At 34.7% G+C, this 23,383-nt stretch overlaps 1 protein-coding gene, 1 long non-coding RNA gene and 1 pseudogene across 2 annotated transcripts; 1 reads left to right on the top strand and 2 right to left on the bottom strand.

Annotated features, from left to right (window-relative positions):
• The first annotated feature begins 14,758 nt into the window (after nucleotides 1–14,758).
• On the top strand, nucleotides 14,759–21,111 carry LOC148785214 (uncharacterized). The gene is made up of 2 exons (XR_016067703.1): nucleotides 14,759–15,189; nucleotides 19,694–21,111. It is a non-coding gene; the product is annotated as an uncharacterized LOC148785214 (long non-coding RNA).
• Nucleotides 17,772–19,541, bottom strand: LOC148785215 (uncharacterized; annotated as a pseudogene).
• ATN (cyclin family) lies at nucleotides 20,795–22,854 on the bottom strand. Its single transcript, XM_011093728.3, has 4 exons — nucleotides 22,509–22,854; nucleotides 22,123–22,265; nucleotides 21,841–21,896; nucleotides 20,795–21,736 (listed from the first exon to the last, which is right to left on the bottom strand). The coding sequence occupies exons 1-4, from the start codon at nucleotides 22,605–22,607 to the stop codon at nucleotides 20,937–20,939; spliced, it is 1,098 nt and encodes a 365-aa protein (XP_011092030.1). The 5' UTR covers nucleotides 22,608–22,854; the 3' UTR covers nucleotides 20,795–20,936.
• Nucleotides 22,855–23,383: the final 529 nt, after the last annotated feature.

The raw sequence follows: 23,383 nt of genomic DNA on the forward strand, positions 1-23,383 counted from the left end.
AACATATGAGGGTTGTGATTTCCCGTTGATTTTTGTAAAAGATAAAAGGGCTCAAACGAGAGTTTTTTGCAAGAGGAAACGGAAGATGAAATTGTGGAAGAAACTAGGGTTGAATTTTTTCTCCAATCCTCTAATTTTGACATTTAACGGACATGTGACTCTCACATACCAATTTCGTCAAAAAACTAATGGACAGATCAAGACAAATTAAAAGATGATGTCCTAAAACTAAAATTTTCATATTAATTGAGACAAAAAATGAAGTGCCCTAGATATGGGACCAAAAATGAGATTTACCCCCTTATTAGAGAAGAATTTAACTGCCCAATTAATTATATTTTTAATATTCAATGAGAAGATGAAATTTGAAAGATAAAATATACGTATTTAAAAGAAAAGAAGAATAATGCAAATAATGTAACATATTGTTCATCATAATATGAACAAATTTCGAAATCATTTCCTAGTGGCTTGACTCGCCAAAAGGAGCCTTAAACTCATTTATTTTTTACGTGCTTAGGCTAATAGAAGTTTTGGGTTCTCTTTATTTATAGCATTTCATGTAATATATTAACTATACATGCCAAGGTTAGTTGTACTGTGCCAATTTTGGTCCGCTACTTCTTATTTTTTATTTTTGAGTTAAATGCATAAAATTTTCCTTTGTTATGTTCTTTTTACAACAACGTCATGCATTAATAAAATAGAGAAAAAAAAATGTGCTTAGTCAATTATATCTCTTCCCACTTTCGTTAGTCAATACGGACGGCTTTACTGTCTGGAATACAATTTCCGTTTTTTCATTAACATTTGTATTTTTTCCTTATTGCCTAAAACGTATGATTTGTTAATAAGTTTTTATTTGTTGGTTTTTCTACCTAAGCAAATGAGTTATTGGTAAAGAATCTTTTCTTGGTGTTGTTTTATTAAAATATGCAACCCTATGAAGAATATTAAAGCTTAGTTTGTTCTTGGTGAATTGAGTGGATGGTGTAAAGATTCCTAAAACATTCATTTTTTTCTTACATGTTTTAAGCTTGATTCCCATAGCCCGTTGTCACATTCTAGGCAAAATCAACCTAGGATTTTAAGAGAATTTATTTATGTATCCTTGTAATGATCCCCACATGTTTGTAATTTTGGCTCTTTTATTTGTTATTTTATATTGTTGGTTGTTCCCCTGCATTTGGTCCCCCACCCCATTATTGTGTTATTTTTAATTGATGCTTTTTTGAAGCTTGGCATTAATGGTTTGTTGAAATGCTTTTTAATTGATGTTGTTTATAAAATGCTTTTTCAATTGATATAGTAGAAGTAATTGTGGGAGTAGTTACAACTTATTTTATTATAGGGTTAAATTGAATTTGTCGCTGTATTATGGGAAATAAATAATTTGTTCTCTTATGAAAAATAAAATAACAATTTATCCCTCTATGTTATTAGAAATAGAGCAAAATACCCCCTGACGCGTTTCATGTACTACACGCGTTTTTTTATATTTTTTTATTTTTTTAATTCAAATTCTAAAATAATATTAAACCGTTAGATTTTGATCAAATTAAGGTTCAACTTTAACTACTAAAATGATTGGTTCTATCTATTTTAAATCGATGGTTTAAATTTAAGTAAATAATAAATAATAATATATTATATATAATTAAATTTGAATATATAGATATATATATTGATACTTTTATAATAAACCTATTTATATATATGTATTTATATATAGTCTATATATGTGTATATGTATATATATATATATATAGAGAGAGAGAGAGAGAGATGCCGACGGGAGGGGAAGGGACGAGGAGGAGGCGGTGGCGGCAGCCAAAGGCAGGGCGGATCTGAACATAGGCGGACTAGGCAGGGGCGGGAAGAGGAGGAAGCAAATGGGATGGGGAGGGGGAGGAATAGGAGGCAGAGGGGGAGGGGAGGCCGAATCTGGGCGTGGGAGGGGGAGGAGGCTACGGCCATGAGAGGGAGGAGGAGGAGGAGCCGGCGGCAACACAAGGAAGAGCGAAGGGGATCGCGACGGGAGGAGAAAGGGGGAGGCAGCGGCAACAGGAGGGGAAAGGGGTTGGGGTCGGCAATGACGCGAGGGGAGGGAGATGGTGGCTACGACGGCAGTTCGGCAATATAGGGACAAAGAAGAAAGGACTTTTATATGTATATATATAATACTTATATACTACTATATAATATAAATATATTAAATATTATTTATATAATTATATATTAATATATTAAATTAAATATATATATATAATACTATTTTATTGATTAAAAAAATATATCCAGACGCACGCGGGGCGCGTGTAATGTACCGCTGAGCCGAAGGGGGTATTTTGCTCTGTTTTTTATATCACAGGGGAGAAAGTTTTATTTTTCATAGGGGGATAAATTACTCATTTCCCATAACATTGGGAGCTAAATTGTATTTTTTCCTTTTATTATATAGAATGGTATAAGATGAGTGTGCAGATTTGATGTCTGGGTTGGTGGGGTTATTGTATGGATACCCATTATTAGGCATGTGGGTGGTATTAGGACGTGGTTTCTGAAAGTAGATAGTGAAAGATTGTATTGTGGGGATCTAATTGATATGTATACTCAGGCAATGGGTAAGGGTTTGAATATTGTTATATATTACTGTCTACTTAGCAAAAATTTAGATAAGAGTATTATGTTTTTGAAGGAGATGAAGGTATTAGGAATCGTTGAGGGCATTTAGGATTTTGATGTAATTCCATTTTTCTTTGAAGAAAAATGTGGCCCTTTTTTGGTTGATTGCTACTCAAAGCCATATAATTCCAAGTAATGAATAAGTACTTTCATTACCTTTTCCATACTGACCTTGAAACAAGTCCATTGGGTGATTTTATTGATGATCTGTTTGCAGATAGGTTAGAAGACCCTAAGAATGACCAAATTGACCCCTCAAACACTAATGAACATGATAATCGTCCTCAAAATCACCAAATTGATCTACCAATCACAGATGAACATGATAATTCACCTGAAATTACTAAGTAAATGATTCTCGAAAGTCATTTTGCAGATTCTGAAAGTTCACCAACCAATTTTGAAATTAGCCCTGAGAATCCACCCAGGGATGAGGGTGAAGAAAGGGTAGGTGAGGATTTAGTGAAAGATGATGCATTGAATGAAGAGAATGAGGATGTTACAAAATCTAGTGACTCTAGCTCCTCAGCATCCCCATTTCCTTCTAGGATGTTGAGGATTTAGGGTTCACTTGATAATGACATATTTGAGTCTAGGTCGGATAGTCATGCCAGAAGAATCTTTAAAACAATAAGGTATTTCCTGATGGAACAAAAAAAGAAAGAGAAAAGAAAAGTAGAGAGAGAATAGAGAGCGCAATAAGAGAGAACAATGAGAGAGGGTGGGTGGTTCACTGATGGTTGGGAAGAAGTAAGCTTGTGTCTTGTAGCAGCTCAGATGACGAGGGTGATGGGTATCTAGTGTGGAATGATAGGATGAAAGGGGGGAATGTCGATCTGCAAGTAGGGATGAAATTTCCTACTAGAGAAAAATACAAGGATATATTTAGATATTAGGTTATGAGAAGGGGCACTACCTCATGCAAGAATGGTAGGAAGTGGACTGGTCGGGGAAGCATGGCGAAAGGCCGAAAAATCAAAATTAACAAAATAAATAAAAAATAAATCCAATCAAGAGGTGGCACTTTGATCTTTTTCTGGGCGTTTGGTGTATAAAAAATAATCTAATTACATAGGCCAAGAATTGAAAGCAAAAAAAACCAAGAGGGTGCAAGAATGTAAATTGAAATCTCACCCTTGTCGTTTTTCTTCATTCGGATTCTCGCGTTGATCATATTCAATATGAGCGCTTCCTTAATCATCAGAAGAAAAACATTCTAGATTAAATTAATTAAGTGGAGACACACATGTGCATACATGACTTAGAACAAAGAGGCAAATTATAAGTATCTTGAGAGATAATTGGACATATTATTAGGGATAATACAAACCATAGAATGTTCGAAAACAAGATCATGACGGATATTCTAATTAAGTGTAGTCTGCATAAGGTGTACATAGCTAAGAAGTATGCCCAGGAGTTGAAGGGCAACATAAAAAAAATAAATAAATGAAAGGTTGAATGATTACTATTCTACTTTGGAGAAGCGCAACATCGAGGAGGAGGAGTACATTGTTATTGAAGATGGACTGATCATTGACTTTACCTATGCTTCGAAGGATGTATTGTTGTCCGAGTAGGTTGAGGGAGGGTTTCTTAGGGGGTCGCAGGCCAATAATTGGCCTTGTTAGGTGTTTTCTAAGAGGAATGTACAAAGGTCATATTGTTTGCAATAGGAAGAGAGAGAAATGATAACATCTCGCTTGTAGCCATAGAATATATTGAGATTAAAAATTGAACACTTGGGAGTGGTTTATAAATTTGTTGCATCGAGATATTAGATCTCAAAATCAAGGAGTTAGCTTTATTTCTGATATCTCCAATTTAGCCCCTAATGTTGAACATGTTTTTATCTAAAACATATGCACAACAATATCACGGGGACATTTAAGGGGCAAGAATTGGGAAAACTATCTTGGAAGGCAACATCACCTTACCATTAGAATTGTGACCAAGATTGGCTATTCTATAATCTATTTAAGCAATTTTATTTTATTTTGTAATATTGAATTAAATAAAAAAGAGTAAGTATTCATTTGGCCTTGTAGTTCTTACTCCTATAATTTTCATACATTGCAATAAAGCCCACAAATCAGTAATTTCAAATCCAGAGGTTAATCGTACTCTGGCAACTTTACATAAGGCAGAGTTTGGTTTTTTGGGGGTGATAGTGGAAAAGTTGACAGATAAGTCACCCTTACTGCCACTCTATAGAACCGTACATGAGATTTTCACCTCATACGACTCCTCGTTCAATTCTTTCGAATTCATTGGATCCTTTTCCTTTAACCAATGAAATTGGTTTGCTCATTTGATGAAAACTATGAAACTAACTTTAAAAGGTTGGATTTGAAATGTTCCAAATTGAGAGCCCCTAAAATGGGCATGAAGGATTTTATTGAGACTTGCACTAAATATTATGTTCATATGTTGTATTTCATAGGCGACATATGTATGACGTCTAAGAAATTTTAATGGGCGGTTGACAAAGGTTGTCAAGCTGACTGAATTGACTAGTGGGGAGCTGTCATATCGAAACCCGTGAGGCTTGGTCGGTATGACTTAAGCTGCTCAACTCCGATAATATGGGATTTAGTCCTCAGACTTGAGGATCCACACAGTCTCATATATCGGACGACTGTATCTAGGGCTTGGTAAAAGATGACCATATTTTGATGTGGTTTTTATAAGCTTTATTTTAGTGCAGTCAGAACATGTATGAAAACTAATGAGTTTCGCAAGAGGATCCATCATCTATCATAAGATGATAGCTATCTCTTATGTATTATGATATGTATTGTGCTCTCGGGAGTTTGTGGCCACAACGGTGATCAAATAGCAAAGTGTTTTTTTAGTTGATCAACTGGAGAAACATAATCAAAATATTAAACATAGATGTCTAGTTTAGGATGAAAATTAATGACCAATTCCATGCCCTAGACTAAGATCAGAAGATGGTTTATGGAAGGACCATACATGTATGACACTCGGTAGCCTTAAGGTTCATGCTATATGTCACATATTCTCTAGTACTATGAACCGTTGCTAAACGACCACCCATAGTGATGAGTGATTTTGAATTAAGTGTTAATCGAAAGCAATTAACTAAATATAATATAATTAATCTAGCATAAAATATTTGCCAATTAAATTGTGTGTTGACACTAGCTTAAGTCTAACTGAGGGTGAACCTACAGAGTCGCTCAAAACACCACTTATGGAAGTAGTAGAATTAATTATAAATTAATCCTAGAAGGAATGAATTCATCTAAATTAAGAGTTTAAATTAGTTCGAGAGATTAAAATTTGTGATCATTTAAATGGGAGAACCCATGTGATGGGAAGCCCAAGATTTAATTAATGAGATTAATTAAATTTGGATTAGGTTTAATAATTTGATAAGATCAATTTTAATTAAACCGGATGAATTAATTAATAGGATCAATTAATTAGAGTTTTGACTTAATGAGATTAAATAACTAGATTAAACTCAATTATTTCATAGATTAATTAATTGGGCTATGGGTTAGGATTTATTTGATATGATCAAATAAATTCCATTTGAACTTTTAAGAATTGATTGGATTAATTCTATGAAGGTCCAAACCTATGAGTTTAATTTATTTTGAATTAAGCCCAATAGAATATATATAGCCCAGCTTGAATATATATATATATATATATATATATATTTATATGTGATATTCATACATATGAGGTTGTAAGAATGAGAAAGTTATTGCATAAGTAGTTGTGGTACTAGTAGGTAGTTTACTATGGGGACACACGTCGTGCCTATATTTAACTTGACATGCAATATATACATGTAGGGGTGACAAATGGGCCGGTTGGGTCAGATTTGGATTGGGTTCAACTGGGTCAGGTAAAAAATGGATTGGGTCCAAAATAAATTCAAATGAATAGGTCCAAAATGAGTTTGGTTGTAAATGAGTTGGGTCGGATTAGTATAAATCATTTTATTAATTTAAATCTCAAGGTTTCAAAATTGTACATAATGAAAAAAGAAAAAGGACAATATTTGAATTATTGAAAAAGATAACTACTGCATTATTACACGTTATTTCTGACTAATGACCATGCACACTAAGATTTATTTGCTAGATTATAAAATAAAAAAGTTCTAATAAGTATCAATAAAATACTATATTTTATCAACATAATCCATAAAATTTTGAATGCCCATCTTAAATGAACACAAGCCGTGCAACAAAATTCTCTATGTTTGTTGAGAGGCAATTTTTATTTTCATCATCTTCAAAATTATAAGTTGCAGTATGAAATAAAAAAATTACATAAAAATATAAAATAAATTACTAATAATTTGAAATACTAAGAATGATATACAAGCTTTTAACTGAAAATTGAGAGTTGTATGTGAGTGTGCGCATATGTGTGAAGAAAGAGAGGAGTGAATGCATCTGATTATGTGTGTGTACGTGGAGAAAGAGAGAAGTGAGTGTGTGTGTGTGTGTTTGGTGAAAGAGAAGAGTGGGTGATAATATAGAGTAGCTTGTGGATTCTTTGAACCCATATAAAGTCCATTAACAACCCATATAAAGTCCATTAACAACCCATATTAAGCTCATCTCCAACTCATATCCAACCCATAAAAAATATAATTTTATTTAACTTAAACCTATATCAACCCATTTTAATTTATAACTAACCCAACCCAAAACTAGTTGGGTTGGATTGAACCCATGGTCTAAACCCATATTAACACCCTTATGTACATGTATACATACAACAAGTATATGAGATGTCTCTTGTGTGTGTGTGTGTGTGTAGTGAATAGGCTTGGTGTATATATTATTTTGTACATAATACAAAAGACAACACTCCTCTCACACTTATCATCTTGACCACTCTCTTCTCCCTCTTTTTTTTTTTTTTTCCACTATTTTTGTTCTTCTTGAACTAGTTTCAAGTTAGAGCTAAGTGCTCTTGAGTTTGATAAACTAAGTTAATAGTATAATTAAATCTCTTATACTACAAATACTTTACCTCTAGCAAGATTTGGAGTAGACCACCTTGTGGTGTAGTATGTGTTCGACGTAGAGGAGACCTTGTTGGTCTTTGCGTGAGCACATGTTTGGAAGAGAAAAGCTTGAAAAATCTTCAAATTAAAAAGGTAAATTTTCGTGATTACATTTGCGTCACTCTATGTTATAATAGCCACTTATTTTATTTTAGGTTTTTTTTATGCTTGTCGAGTGCCAAATACCTAGGATTAAGGGAATAGTCCTTTCGGTTTTATAATTTAAATATGCTTATTTTCATGCTTCCGTTCTTGTCATGTCCCATGCCATACCGATTCTTTCAGTGGTATTAGAGCCCGGTTCAGCAGTCATGCCTATTGGTTATGTGATGTTATATGTGGTATAACATGCTTTATGTGAAGTAGATGGTTGTTTTAATTTTGATTAAAGTATAATTTACATGTTTTTATATATGATTATGTGATAGAAAATATGTTCTGTTGTATTTTAATTTTTGAATATTAATGTGATGTTTTAAAACTATTTTAAAGTATTTTTATAATTCGGTTTGTTTATTCAAATAATAAAAGGAAGAAGATATTAAACAAAAATGCTTATGGCCTAGTGGTGGAGGAACAACCCAGGTTTCAAACTTGGGTGTCGCAGCAGTTGGTGCAGTTTTGCGCCTAGCATGGCGCTGAGCTGGTTTGACTTGCACGTGCACTGGTTAAAACCGCCCACACGGCTTTGCTGTCGTGTGATGTTTTTCGGGACCGGAGTCATTCCACTAACGCCATATATTTATGAAAATATGATTTTTGTAATTTCTTTTAAGATTTTCTAAATCATTAAAACAAATTTTTGTTTATTTTATAATTTTGAGTTAAATACGATTTTTTTCCTTGTAAAATGACATTTATTAATTTTGTCAAAAATGTTTTCATGATTTTGATTAAATTATTTTGGAGTGTCCAAAACTTTAATTTAGTCAAGGTTACTTTCCACAAATTTTAATTGGATTAATGTGTTTGCTGGAAATAAAAGGTGTTGATATCATTTATTAAATAAAATTTCTTATGAAGGTGCAACATGTGTTTTTATTGCATAATTATGCCATATATGATATTAGATATCTCTTGATACATGTGATGTTAATTTTATAATATGTGATATTATGAAATGTGTTTAATTTGTTTATGTGATAAATGAATCAAAGGGTGATCACAGAGCCCATTAAACCCATGTGATTGATATTATATTCTATTTGGGTTGGGGCCTACATGCCACTTATTCTTAAGCCTTTTTATCATTTTGTCACCTTGAAAATAATAACGCATTTTTTCTCCCTTTTATGTACCTCCCCCCAGCTTATGATTAGGGTTTCTATATTTCCAAATGTAATAAGAGTAGCTTAGGAGGTAAGGCATTTTATTTCATTGAACAATAACTTGTTATAAAGGTTGTCCATGGAGATGGGGTCCAAGGAGACACTTGGAGAGGATCATGAAGAAAACAAGGATTACAAAAGGCCCTTAAGTGTAATGGGTTATAATTATTTGTAATAGCATAAGGCCTACCCTTAAAAACACCAATGATCCACTATGGGCTTAGTAGGTCACATAGGAACAAGCTTGTGATCATCCTAATAGGGGCATGCTAGGTTTATTCCATGTGATACTATGCATGATTTATTTTTTTTTTTAAACAATAAGCATGCAAAATACTAATGTGATTAGGTCTCGGTCTAAAGATAATTAAATTGTGACTTGGATTGTCCTAATTATAATATTAGGCCTATAATGGACATATTAAAAAGTTTATTAAGTCCAAGCCTTCCATCCACAATATTGTGGTGTGGATGCTATTTTCACCCCTTTCATGATCACGAATCATGGCACATTTGGGAATGAAGAAAAGCTACATTATTATGAACAAGAGAATTATTCTCCTATTTTCCTGTCTCATGAGTCGTAGGGGTGATAGCAGAAATAATTCACTTGGTTCATTGATTGGGCCTAACATGGAACGGCGTGATTGAATTGAGTCCTTCGAATCATGTGAAAACGAGGCAAAATATTTTAGGGATCTCATATGATGAGAATGTAATGTTACCTCTCATGAGATAATTTCTTTGCAAATCGTAAAAGGAAGTCATGGAGAATTATCATCGTGGACCTCGAACCCACTAGGGAACCATTTTTCCAAATACCCATTTGAGAGTGATGGCATTTTAAAGAAATAGTGGGAGTAATATATGACTAAAGACCATGCAGAACTTATATTCAATATTAATAAATATTTGCTAATTTTCTGCTTTTATTTTGATGTAGATCAAATTATGTCTAAGAATCCACTTACTGTTTTTCTTGAGACTAACAGATTGAATGGAGAAAACTACAATGATTAGTCCCATCTTGCTTTCCATTCAAGAACTTTAGTGCTGAAGAACGTGTGACGTTCAAGAAATGGCATGATGATGATAGGAAGGTTCACAGTATCATGCTAGCGTCTATGACTAATAAACTTCAAAAATAGTATGATAGGCTGGATCATGTAGTTCAATCATGATGCGCCTGTGTCATCTATACTTGGTGCTTGATCGGCATATACGATTTTCCAGGATTAAAGTATTCGTTGGTACTAAGATGGCTGAAGGATCATTGGTTCATGATCACTGTGGCGAAATGCTATCCTTCATGGAGAAACTTGAGGACTTGAAGGCAGGTATCGAAAACGACACATATATTGATGTGTTCCTTCAGTTGCTCACTCCCTTTTACGACCCCTTAGTTATAAACTTCAACATCAATGGGCTTGAGAAGTCCATCCACAAATTGATCAATATCTTGGTCCAATTCGAGGCGGCGATCAAGAGATTGGAGCCTGCGGTCATGTTGGGGGAGGCTTCAACTTCGAAGAAGGGGAAGAAGGCTTGATGTTGGAGGAAGAAGAAGAGCCAAAGTCCAGTCCCTGCGAGCAACCAGTTGTCAAGGCCCTGGCTGTTGCCTAAGGGAAGAGGAAGGAGGTTCCTAAAGCCAGAAAAGCTGAAGATGCTTGCCACTAATGCCATGAAGTTTAAAAATAAAAATATATATAAAAAATTTAAAAAAAATAGAAAAAGCTCGCGAGCTTATGGACAAAGGACATTGAGTTCAAGCTCCTAACTGGCACCAATCAATCTCAAAATTGAGTTTCGTGAGCCGACTCGAATCGTCTACCATCCCTAGTCATAAAAAGTTATAGTTTTTTCAAGAACGATTTTGACCCTTGTGTATACAAGAAGGTTAATGGAAACTCAGTTGTGTTCCTCGTGCTTTACATGGATAATATCTTGCTCATCGAAAATGACACCAATATGTTGCGTGAGACGAAAGCATGGCTTTCTATGCAATTCTCCATGAACAATTTGGGTGATACTTCCTACATCCTTAGCATCAAGATATATAGAGATAGATCTATAAGGATATTAAGAATGTCCCAAAACTTGTATATCTAGAAAGTCTTGAAGAGGTTTAAGATGGAAAACTCGATATGGGGGTTCCTTCACATGAGACATGGGGTTAAGCTTTCCAAGACTTAGTCTCCTAAAACTGATGAGAAATGCACAAGACTTGATATCGCATTTCCTCTGAGTGTCACGAGTAGGTATCAAGCATGTTCTGGTGAAGTACACTGGATTGCAGTCAAGATCATACTTATGTACTTGAGAAGGACTCAAGAGAAGTTCTTGGTGTATAGCGGTGCACGGTTGGTACTGGAAGGGTATAGCGATGCTAGCTTCCAGTCTGATGTGGATGATGGCAAATCTCAGTCCGATTTCGTATTCAAGTTGAATGGTGGTGTGGAAGATTGGAAGAGTTTCAAGCAGGAACCACAACTAATTCCACCACAGAGGTTGAATACATAGCGGCTTCAGAAGCTGCTTAGGAAGCGGTTTGGATGAAAAATTATATCAAGAGTTGGGTGTAGTGCCTAGCATTGCCGAGCCCACAATTACCATTTGTGATAAGAATGGTACAATAGCACAAGCAAAAGAGCCAGATCTCATCACAAATCCAAGCACATTCTTAGGCGCTACCATCTATTGCTAGAGATGGTGGGCAGATGTGATATGAGAGTGGATCGCGTTACATCGGCAGATCTACTAACCAAGCACGTTTCACAAATTGCCCATACTGCATTTGGATAGGATGGGACTGAGGCAGATGGGTGGTTGGCATTAGATCAAGTGGGAAATTATTAGAATGACGGCAATCTCAGTCCGATTTCGTATTCAAGTTGAATGGTGGTGTGGAAGCTTGGAGGAGTTTCAAGTAGGAACCACAACTAATTCCACCACAGAGGTTGAATACATAGCGACTTCGGAAGCTGCTTAGGAAGCGGTTTGGATGAAAAATTATATCTAGAGTTGGGTGTAGTGCCTAGCATTGCCGAGCCCACAATTACCATTTGTGATAAGAATGGTAGAATAGCACAAGCAAAAGAGCCAAGATCTCATCATAAATCCAAGCACATTCTTAGGCGCTACCATCTACTGCCAAAGATGGTGGGCAGATGTGATATGAGAGTGGATCGCGTTACATCGGCAGATCTACTAACCAAGCACGTTTCACAAATTGCCCATACTGCATTTGGATAGGATGGGACTGAGGTAGATGGGTGGTTGACATTAGATCAAGTCTGAAATTATTAGAATAGGTGATCTAGAAAGCTAATTAGATTGGTTATTTTGTTAGCCTATTTAAGTAATTTCTTTTTATTTTGTAATACTGAATTAAATGAATAAGAGTAAGAATTCATTTGGCCTTACTTTGTTGTTCTTACACCTGTAATTTTCATGCATTATAACAAAGCCTATAGATCACTAATCAACCAATGAAGTTGGGTTGCGCATTTGATAGAAACTATGAAATCAACTTCCAAAGGTTGGATCTGAAATGTTCCAAGTCAAGAGTCTCAAGAATGAACATCAAGGGTTCTACTGAAACTTGCACTAAATATTACGTCCATAGGATGAACGTCGTGTTTCATAGGCGATAGACGCATGATGTCTATGCAATTTTAATGGGTGGTTGACAAAGGTTATCAAGCTGACTGAACTAAGGCTTGGACGGTATAACTTGAACTTCTCAACTCTAATAGTATGGGGTTTAGTCCTCAAACTTAAGGATCCACACATTCTTATATATGGGACGACTAGGGCCTAGTAAAAGATGATCATGTTCTGATGTGGTTTTTATAAGCTTTTTGTTTTAGTGCAGTCAGAACATGTATGAAGACTAGTGAGCTTGAAGAGAGGATTCATCGCCTATCATGAGATGATAGCAATCTCCTATGCGTTCTAATATGTGTTGTGCTCCCCGGAATCTGTGGTCATATAATGTGATCAAATAGCAAAGTCTTTTCTGAGTTGATCAAGCAAAGAAGCATAATCAAAATATAAAGTATAGATGTCTAGTCTAGTATGGGAACCGATGACAAATTTTATGCCCTGACTAAGATCGGGATATGGCCAATGGAAGGATCGTACCCGTATGGCACTCGGTAGCCTTAAGGTTCTTGCTATTTTTAAATTAATACAATTTTAGTATTATATTTTTTGAACTTTAATATGTTGTTAAAAATTAGTTTTATATAATTAATTTATACAAAATTTAATTAAATAAAACTAAAAAAAAACAAAATTGCTCAAGTCGTGATTCAAAATACGATTGGGCGCAATTTTTTTTAAAGAAATTATTTTTTAATTCGAGTCGCGGTTAGAAATTGTGACTCGTTATATTATTATTATTATTATATTTAAATAAACTATATTAATATAATTTATTTATTTTCTAGTAATAAAAAAATAATTAACCTGGAGTAACGGGCTGAAAATCGTTATATGAAAGCCTTTAAGACTTGTTTTGTATGACTGGTATTCCCTAACTAAGATAGTACGAGATTAGTCCTCGAACTTGAGGAACTACGATAGTTACATGCATATGATGGTTGTATCTTAGGCTAAGGAGACATGACTATGTCTTTGATGTTGTCATTATAAGCCTTGTCCAATACAATTGGAATGTATAGTGAGGACGATGGGTCCAAAAGATGATCCATCACTTGTTAGTATATGATAGTCGCATTTTCTATTCACTCTGAGATGGTTTAAACTCTTTGAGTTTGTGGCCACATTGATTGATCGAATAGGGAATGGTTTCCTATGTCGATCAATAGAGTAAACACATTTCCAGCATTAAGCATAGTTGCCTAGTCAAATATAGGAATTGACGTTCAATTTCATGCCCTAGACTCGGACCAGGAGGCGGTTGACTGAAGGACCGTACCTGTATGGAACTCAGGATCCTAAATATTCACACCAATATTTACTTACTCTCTAGTGCCATGGACTGTTGTTAAATGGTTGCCCATGATAACTGACATTTTTTATTATTGGTTAATTAGGAACAACTAATTAAATTAGATTTGAACCTAAGTGGGTGAACCTAACGATTTAAATTAAAGTATTGGTCGTCCATCTAACACAAGCCCAAGTCTAGTTGAGGATGAACCTAGAGAGTTACACATAAATCACTATGAAAATGTTTGAATTAATTTGGAATTAATTCTAGAACTAACGAATTAATTTAATTGGCGATTAAATTAATGAATTGAGAATATAAATGATTGGATCATTTATTTAGGATAGTCCATTTTGATGGACCACCCAAGATTTAATTAATTCGACTAATTAAATATAGAGTAATTAGCTTTTTAAATTAATTGAATTGATTTAAAAAGGGCTTTGACTAAGTAATTGGTTGGACTAATTAATTAATAGTTGGGTCTGTCTAATTGATAAATTGAATTTATTAATTAGTGTAGTTGGGTTTGATTAACTAATAAATTGAATTTATTAATTAAATGTGATTGAACTTATGTCTATTCAATTGGATTAAATAGATATATAGGCTTCTATTAGGTAGTATATTTAATTGGATTAAGTATATTCAATTGAATTAAACAAGCCAGTTCTACTAAACCAAAACCTAGCCATATGTATTGACTTGGAAAAGCCATAGAGGAGTTGGACACCTCCATGTGTGGGAGAGTGGTCGAGTGGGACTGTAGGGAGAGCCCCACGCAACCATTTTGATTGTCGTGTGCACAATTTGTACAAAAGTTGAATGACTAGGTCATTCATTATATACACAATATACTTGTCTCTCTACCCCTCTCTCTCTCTCTCTCTAGGCTGAAATTCCTCTCTCAATATTCTCCATCTCTCTTGTGTTCTTCTGGAACAAAGCCTTTGAACAAAAATTAATTTAAATACACTAATTGATAGTGTGTTTTGGATTTCTTGTATAGATCATGTTCCATCAAGCAGTGAAATTAGATCTCATTTTCATAGTGTGGTACGAATCATCTAGAGTGATTCAACATTGAATTCGCTAGTGGACGAATGAATATAGAGATCGGAATCAACGCGTGTAGCCGTTTAACACTATAAATGAAGAAGGTAAAAGTCATGGTTGACTTTTCTTGTATCCTTTTCATTTATATCTTTTGCCAGTTGAATACGCATGTTGTTATTTATTTACTTTTGTGTTTATTAACTCCAGACGCCCGAGAGGTTACAACCCTTTGATCTGATTTAATTGGTTCGAACCATTTAATAATTTTTATTTTATGCTTTCATCACGTTCTCGAGAAGCATTCGATGATTTTGGTGGTATCAGAGCCTGGTTTCGTGTTTATGACTTTAGATTTATGTGTTTAGCATGTTTGGCATTTTTTTTTCAAAAACAATGTAGAAGCAGCCATTGCTGGTAATAGGGTCACGCGCTTGGACTGTTTTGTGCTGTTTTCGCCCAAAAAAATTGGATTTTCTATTTTTTTGCATATTTTATTTTTTTTTATTATGGATAATTTTTATTTTGGTTAAATTGGATTTTTTCAAAATTAAATTTGCCTTGGATAATTTGAAAATAATTTTCAAATAAAAATATACATATTTGGTTGGATATCTATTTTTAATTTTATTATTAATGTGTATTTTCTGCACATAATTATATTTTAATTTATGATATTGGATATCATGTTATGTATTGTGTGGAATGTATTATCTGTGGGTATGTTTGTATTTGATATAAATATGTATTAATTGTTTATTGAATAAATAATGGGGGTGATTACAAAGCCCAATTGTTCTATGTGCCTTTTTGTTTATAATCTCTATATCATTTTTCACCTTGTTATAAAAGACTTTCTATCTCTCTCCTTTTTGTATTCCCTCAACTTTTGATTGGGGTTCTTATATTAAGTTGTAATGGGTGTAATTAGGGGTTAGACTTTTATTTGATTTTAAATTAAATGTAAACAAGGAGATGGAGGCCTATGGAGAGGTCCATAGAATGGAGCCCGGGGATTCTATCTTGAGGTCCATTTGATGGAGCCCATGGTGGAGAGCCCGAAAAACAAAGAGGGGTTATAAAAGCCTATTACCATGATAATAAGTTTATAGATTTTGTAATAACATGGGGTAATAAGACTATTGATCCATTGCAGGCTCAATGGATCACATAGGTTCGGAATTATGATCATTCAATAGGGGGTGTGCCGGGGTTTGTTGCATGTGATGTGTTTAGAATGGATTTATATTTAATATTTGATATTAACACAAGCAATAACTTGAGAGATCTAGGTCTTGGTCATTAATAAAGTAAACTCTCACTTGGATGGTTCAAATTAATATTACGCCCACTAATTGATTATAAATCAAAAGGTTTTGATTAAGTCCAAGCCTTCAATCCACAACAATGTAATCTGGATGTGCTTCCCTCATTCATAGTCTCACGAGTCGTAGCATGTTTGGAATTTCATGTTTCTGAATTTATTGAAACAAGAAAAATATGACAAATAATTTTTAGATTTAATCGAACATCTTGTGGATATAAAAAATATCTATTTGGAACCTCTAACTCTTCACTTCAAGAATGCGATCTTTGATTTTGGCAACTTTGGAGATCTCCTCCGGTGTTGACTTGGATCTTTGATAACGTTAAGGGTAAATTACAACGACCTTCTCTGAGGTTTGGCATAATTACAAATACCCCCTCGTTGTTTAAAAAATTATAAAACCCTCCTAATGTTTGATGAAATTATGTAATCCTCGGATGGAGGAAATTATCAATTTTTTCCTTACTGTATTTTTTATTTTTTAAAAAAATTTAAAAACTCATAAAACAATCGAACGAGATGGATGAAAAAATTTTAAACTTGTGAAAAAATTATCCACTTAATCCATAAAAAAATAAATCTTTTAATAAATAAATAAAATCATAATTTTTAATCCACAAGGGCATTTTGATCAGTTTACCATAAAAATGGATGGAAACTTAACGGATTAGGCTAATTGTTAGACAACCATTAGGGAGTATTCATAATTATGCCAAACCTTAGGGGAGGTTGTTGTAATTTACCTTAACGTTAATTCGATGGTCTTTTGACTTGTTCCCAAATTAAATGCTATAAACTTTAGAATATTTGACGTGAATTTTGGGTATTTCTTGGTGGAATTAAAGCTTCAATCTTTCATCAAGGTGGATTTGTGTCTTGATAACATGAATTGGCGGGTCTTCTGACTTGCTTCTAAATCAAACATTGAGTTTAAATGAGCCTCATGACGAATGCCTTGATTTTTGTATTGAACGTCATGGGTCTTCCTTGACTTGTGCCTGAGAGAATTTTGAGACTTCTTGAATGCTCTCTTGTTTGTGTCTTCAATTGTCTTGAGTTGTGTCTCTTGACTCGTTTTCGCTTGTGTCTTGTCTTGTGCCTTGAGTTGTATGTCTAGGTGTCGGAGAAATACCCCTATTTATAGTTGTAGGGCGGAAGGCTTACCATATTTCCTTGAGGATGTGGCGCAATATGATTGGTCCTTTATGATTTGTTCAACATTTGCTTTTTTTAATCACAAGATGTGATATAAAATTATCAAATTATTGGTATTTGCTTTCTTTGTTGGCTAGAAAAGACTTAAATTGCCTTGAATATTTCAATTCTATACATGGCAATATTAATTTTATCCATTATAAAAAAATATAAAATTAACGGAAAACTTTTGCACATGTCAATATAAATTGATTATAAAATTTGCATGCTTACAAATGTCCCCTCGAACTTGTTCACGAATTTCACCAAAATGGAGGAGTCAAAGCAGTTTCTTTGCATGAGATTTTAATTCCTCCACTTTCTTCTTCTTCTTCTTTTCTTTTCTTTTTTTTCTTTTTGACATGTGATTGAACTTGAAAAATAAATTCAAGCTACCAACATACCCTATTGAGAGGATCAAGTCATAACATAGTTCTCTATATTTAAAATCTATAGATAGTGTAAATTCGTACCAAGGAGCCTTTAGCTTGAATTTGTAGATAGTTTATACTTATATCATGGATTTCTCATTTGAATTTGGAAGATAGTTTATACTCATATCAAGGAGTCTTCGTTTGGATAGTTGTACTCGTAACAAGGAGTGCTTGAAGAAAATTCAGTTTAAGAGTTCAGATAGTTTAACCTCATATCTAGGAGCATTATTGACAGTTTAGACTCTTATCAATGGGTGATATTGACAGTTTAGGCTCTTATCAATGGGAGTTATTGACAATTTAGGCTCTTATTAAGGAGCATTATTGAAATTTTTCAGTATAATGTGACATACTCTTGGTCTTTTCCTTGTCCATCTTCATCAGTATCAGCACTTAAATTTTTCTTGCTTGTCAAGATCCATGGTTATCTCAATGTCATGTGCACGAGTTGCTAATTCTCTAAAAGTTTTTGGTTTGATTTCTTGAAGTATGTAGCAAAGACCCGAATGCATCTTTGGTTGCATATCTCAATTGTCGAAGTCTCAGATAATCTATCCTTGCAATTGCGACTCAAATTTCTTCAGCGGTTGATATAATCAATAACAGGCTCTTCCATCCGCTGGTGGAAGTTTGTAAGCTCAATCATGTTGATTGTCCTTGTAATATTGTAAAAGCGATTGAGAAACTCTTGCTCTAACTACCCCCAACTATCATTGAGTTTAGTTCCAAGTAAGTGTACCAATCAAATTTGTTTCCTTTCAAAGATCGGACAAATTGTTCTACAAGATGATCTCTACAAGTCCCTGCATATTGCACATCTCAATAAAGTGATCCACGTGTTGCTTGAGGTTGTCCTTGCCATCAAACTGCTAGAACTTTGGAGGTTGATAGTCGACTAACATCTTCAGGTTTCCATTCTTTGAGTGTATGGATTTGTGTATGTCATGGATGAATTAGAGCTTCCATCGAGTTCATTTTTAATACTCCCCATGATGAACTCTTTCAGTTGGTCAAGGGGAATCAACCCTTATGAGGAGACTTGAAACTCTTTCGTTGATGACCTTTCTCTTTCATTAGATTGTTATTTTAGAGATGTCTAAGCTTCATCGTGTGTCTCAACTTGTTTTTCGGCCACGTGACTAGCATTAATGCTGTTAATCTTGTTCATTAGCTTGCTGATTTGAGAGTCTTGCTCTTGGATATGCTTTGCAAGACTTTTTATGGCTCTTTTCGGACTTCCAATTTGCTCCTCCAAGGTTGTAGTGTTTATCACCATGACAGGAGCTACACTTGATGTTGAGTGAGGAGTGGATGAAGAAGAATCGTTCTTCAAATCTCCATCATCTTCATTGCTCCCGCCGAGATAGAGTAAATCTTTCTCAACAGTTTCATGGAAAGTCACCTCGGGGTATACTTTCTTGGACACACTTCTAATGATAACTCCAATACTGTCATTTGAACTTGAAGCATGGACTTTGAGTGCATCAATTTTGTTGGCAGTCATTGTGAAACTTCAGCGTTTTGGTGAAAAGATGAGAGATAGAGATGTCTCACTGGGCGTGCCAGAAATTTGTAACGCAAATTTTGTGTTTCTGAATTTATTGAAACAAGAAAAATATCATAAATATTTTTTAGACTTAATTGAATATCTTATAGGTACAAAATCTCTATTTGGAACCTTTGCTTCTTCACTTCAAGAACGCGGTCTTTGATTTTGGCAGCTTTGCACGAGGAACTTGACGTTTTGATCTCTTTCAGTGCAGACTTGGATCTTCAATAACTTTAGTTCGAGAGTCTTTTGACTTATTTTCAAAAACTCTATAAACTTTGGAATGTTTGGCTTGAACTTTGGATATTTGTTGGAGGAATTGAAGCTTCAATCTTCCGCCAAGGTAAATTTGTGTTTTGATAATGTTAATTCATAGGTCTTCTAACTTGCTCCCGAATCAAATGCTGAATTTGAGTGAGTCCCGCAACAAACGCCTTAGATCTTCTTTTGATTTGCGCTTGAGAGAATTTTGAGACTTTTTAAATATTTTTTTGTTTGTGTCTTCACTTGTATCTTCAATTCTATCTTGTCTCTTGACTCAACTTTACTTGTATATTGTCTTGCGCCTTGAGCTGTGTGTCTGGTTGCCGGAGAAACACCCTTCTTTATAGTTGTAGGGCGGAACACTTTGCCATATTTACTTGATGATGTCGGTCGATATGATTGGTCCTTTATAATTTGTTTAACATTTGTTTTTTTAATCACAAGACGTGATATAATATTACCAAATTATTGGTATTTGCTTCCTTTGTTGAAAATAAAAATTCAAATTTCCTTAAATACTTAAATTCTATATATGACAATATTTAATTTTATCCATCATTCAAAAAGTATAAAATTAATGAAAAATATATTTCATATGTCAATATCATTGACAGGAAATTTTGCATGCGTACACCAAATTGCCCCTATCTAGAGAGAGAATACCGTTATAATTTTATAAGTTTTTTTCTTTTCTCATTCCATATTATCTAATTTTTCCCTTTTTTCTCTCACTTCACTCGTTATTTAAAGTTTTTATCTCTACTTTATTTTTCTTTCTTTGGATTATATAATTCATATTTTTTTAAAATTATTTTTCTTTTCACTTATCATAATTCAATAAATTCATAAAAAAAGTTAAAAGTAATTAATTTCATATAGAAAAATTAGTAATTTTCTGTAATTATATATTTTGAAAATTCAAGCATACACCCTCAGTTTCAACATTTGTTAAATGATGAAAAACATATCTTTTATCAATTGAATCAACCAAATATGAGAGAATTTACACAAGAGTGGACATTGAGGAAATATCTGTAACTCAAAGAACATCTCCATCTTATAAAAGCAACAAGAAGACATATACTTTCAGGCCCTTCGAGGAGAGAACCGGATCGAGAAAGACATCGGACGCTGCTTGAGTCCACTCATTATCTTCGCCTCCTCATTCTTCTGTACAGATTTTCTGCTTTTCAGTGGTGAAACCAGCCTGTTTGCCAGCCTGGATGGTGAAAACGATCGTCGCAGCTTGGCTGCAGTTGATGATGCCGCCTTTGGCGATTTCTTGGCTGCCCGCGTTGGTGAAATAGAGAGAGGAGGGCTTTTGATCTTCACTTGGAACTTTGAGGCAGCAGCAGGAGGGGACTTGATCAAAAACTTATGTGGAGTTTGTCGGTTCCTTGCAATCACCGGCGACTTAGTCTTGCAAAACTTCTGATGCTTCGACGTGGGCGATGAATGAAATAACGGATTGGGGAATAGGACTGTCTTTCTAGCCCACGGCTTATTCCTCGGGGAAATTCTGTTGGCTATGTACCTGCAGTTCTCCTTATCACACTCTCTAATCCCATTCTGCACAGGTGAAGAACCCTTGAAGTTTATTCTAGACTTAGCTCTTTGAAGAGACGGCACATTGGACTCGGACCGTACCGTCTGCAGCACAACTTGTTTCTCTCTCCTCCTCCGTGCTTGAAGTCCCGAGTTTTCCAAAGTAGGTGATCTTTGCTTTCTATTCTCAGCCAGTGGAGTTTTCGGGTCATCGATTGCCGGTTTTCTGGCCTTGGAAGACACTGCATCCACTATGTTTCTTGCAAATTGACTCGCTTGTAGAATTTCCCCCATTGTTTCTCCCAGAAGCATTGCTGGCAACGACATCCTTTGCCACTCCTCTGTACAGAAGCAAGTAGTATTTCAAACAATGTACTTAAACTCAGAGCCAATCATCCCAACAAATTCAAAAGCTTGATGCAAGAAAGAGAAGAGAATCAAGAACCTGTACATATTGGCAGTTTTCCAGTAGGAGACCTTCGCGAATTAGCATTCTTTATCCTTCGAAATCAGAATCAACCCCGTTTGAGTAACGAAACGAATAGAATTACCACGCCGAATACAACCCGTAATTTCAATGAATTTAAGGCCAAATAACAATCATGTGAGCATCATAAACTTGGGATTTCCATTGTATTGCAGCTAAAAGCATCAAATGTACTGAAAGTGCTCTCATCTTTACATACAAATCTGAAGAAATGAAGGCAGAGAGGGAGAGAATAGCTACCTGAGAGACTCCTGTTTACAACGGAGACTTGTTCGTAAATAGCCTCTGCTACTGCGAGGACTCAAACTCACACCAGACACCACTTTTCTCCCACCATTGACTGTGCGTTGAAGCTCTTGCAATCGGGCCATACACTTATCCACCTTCAACAAATATTCATACACGAAATCAATAGCAAAACTACAAGACTAAATTTCGAAAGCATTCACCCGAAATTTTCAAATTTTTGGACCATTCAAAGATAATTTCACTTGACAAAGATCTCTTCTACTGTGAGTAAACAGAACTGGAAATCAAGAATCATGAACTGGGAGACTCTGATTTGACGGGATTTCTTTCACTAATCTCCAGAAAACAAAGGGTGTGACTCTATACAAAGCACTCACCTTCTTAACCGTCTCCCTGAGAAGAGTGGGACTGAGGGGCGGCGGCGCCACCACCACCGCCGTCCTCCTCTGCTGCTTTGGTGGGCTTCTTGCAACCATTCTTTCCACAAGGAAACACACAAAGTGGGTGTTTCTTCTTTTCTTTCTCACGCAATCAGTCGGTGTTCGCGTGTGTGTGTGTGTGTGAATCTCTTTACAAACTGAGATTAATGTTCAGATTTGCCTGGGATGTCCAAGTGCGAAGGTCAACTAGTAGTTGGAATTGGAACCCACTTTTTTGGGTAACGGATAGTATCGTGTGTTGCTCCAACGGTCGAATTCTGAGCGGAAAGAGAAAACGCATACAAACGGCTCCTCCACTCATTTACTGTCTTTTAAAATGAAATAATTAAGGTACCGTTTAAGAGGAAAGGCGCTTTTGGACTTTTTCGGAAGTGGATATGCCCAAAAAATCACAATTTTAGTAAGGTTGATTTATATTATTAATCTCATACATTTTAAAATATTTAATATTAATCCTAATTTTTAGAAAAATATTATAAAATTAGTTCCACACTGTGAAAAAATATTGTAAAGTAAGTCGTAAACGTTACAATTTTTTACTATGGGACTAATTTTGGTACGCTTTCCTAAAGTACATGATTAATATTGACTATTTTAAAAAGTATGAAACTGATAAGGTAAATTACAACGACCTCTCTTGAGGTTTGACATAATTACAAATATCCGTCGTTGTCTGAAGAGTTACAAATACTCTCCTGATTTTAGCGGTGGTCTAACAATTAGCTTATTTCGTTGGTTTCCATGCATTTTTTATGATAAACTGATCAAAATGCTCTTATACATTAAAAATTATAATTCTATTTATTTTTTAA

This window comes from Sesamum indicum, linkage group LG10 (genome assembly GCF_026168435.1).
Source record: "Sesamum indicum cultivar Baizhima isolate 11 linkage group LG10, ASM2616843v1, whole genome shotgun sequence".
Lineage (NCBI taxonomy): Eukaryota > Viridiplantae > Streptophyta > Magnoliopsida > Lamiales > Pedaliaceae > Sesamum > Sesamum indicum.

Bases quoted from the DNA above. Each gene is read 5' to 3' on its own strand.
- ATN (XM_011093728.3), bottom strand. From the start codon at position 22,607: ATGGTTGCAAGAAGCCCACCAAAGCAGCAGAGGAGGACGGCGGTGGTG. The intron at 21,897-22,122 runs GTAGCTATTCTC...CTGATTTCGAAG, and splicing joins TGTAAACAGGAGTCTCTCAG to GATAAAGAATGCTAATTCGC. The intron at 21,737-21,840 runs GTTCTTGATTCT...GCTTCTGTACAG, and splicing joins AAAACTGCCAATATGTACAG to AGGAGTGGCAAAGGATGTCG.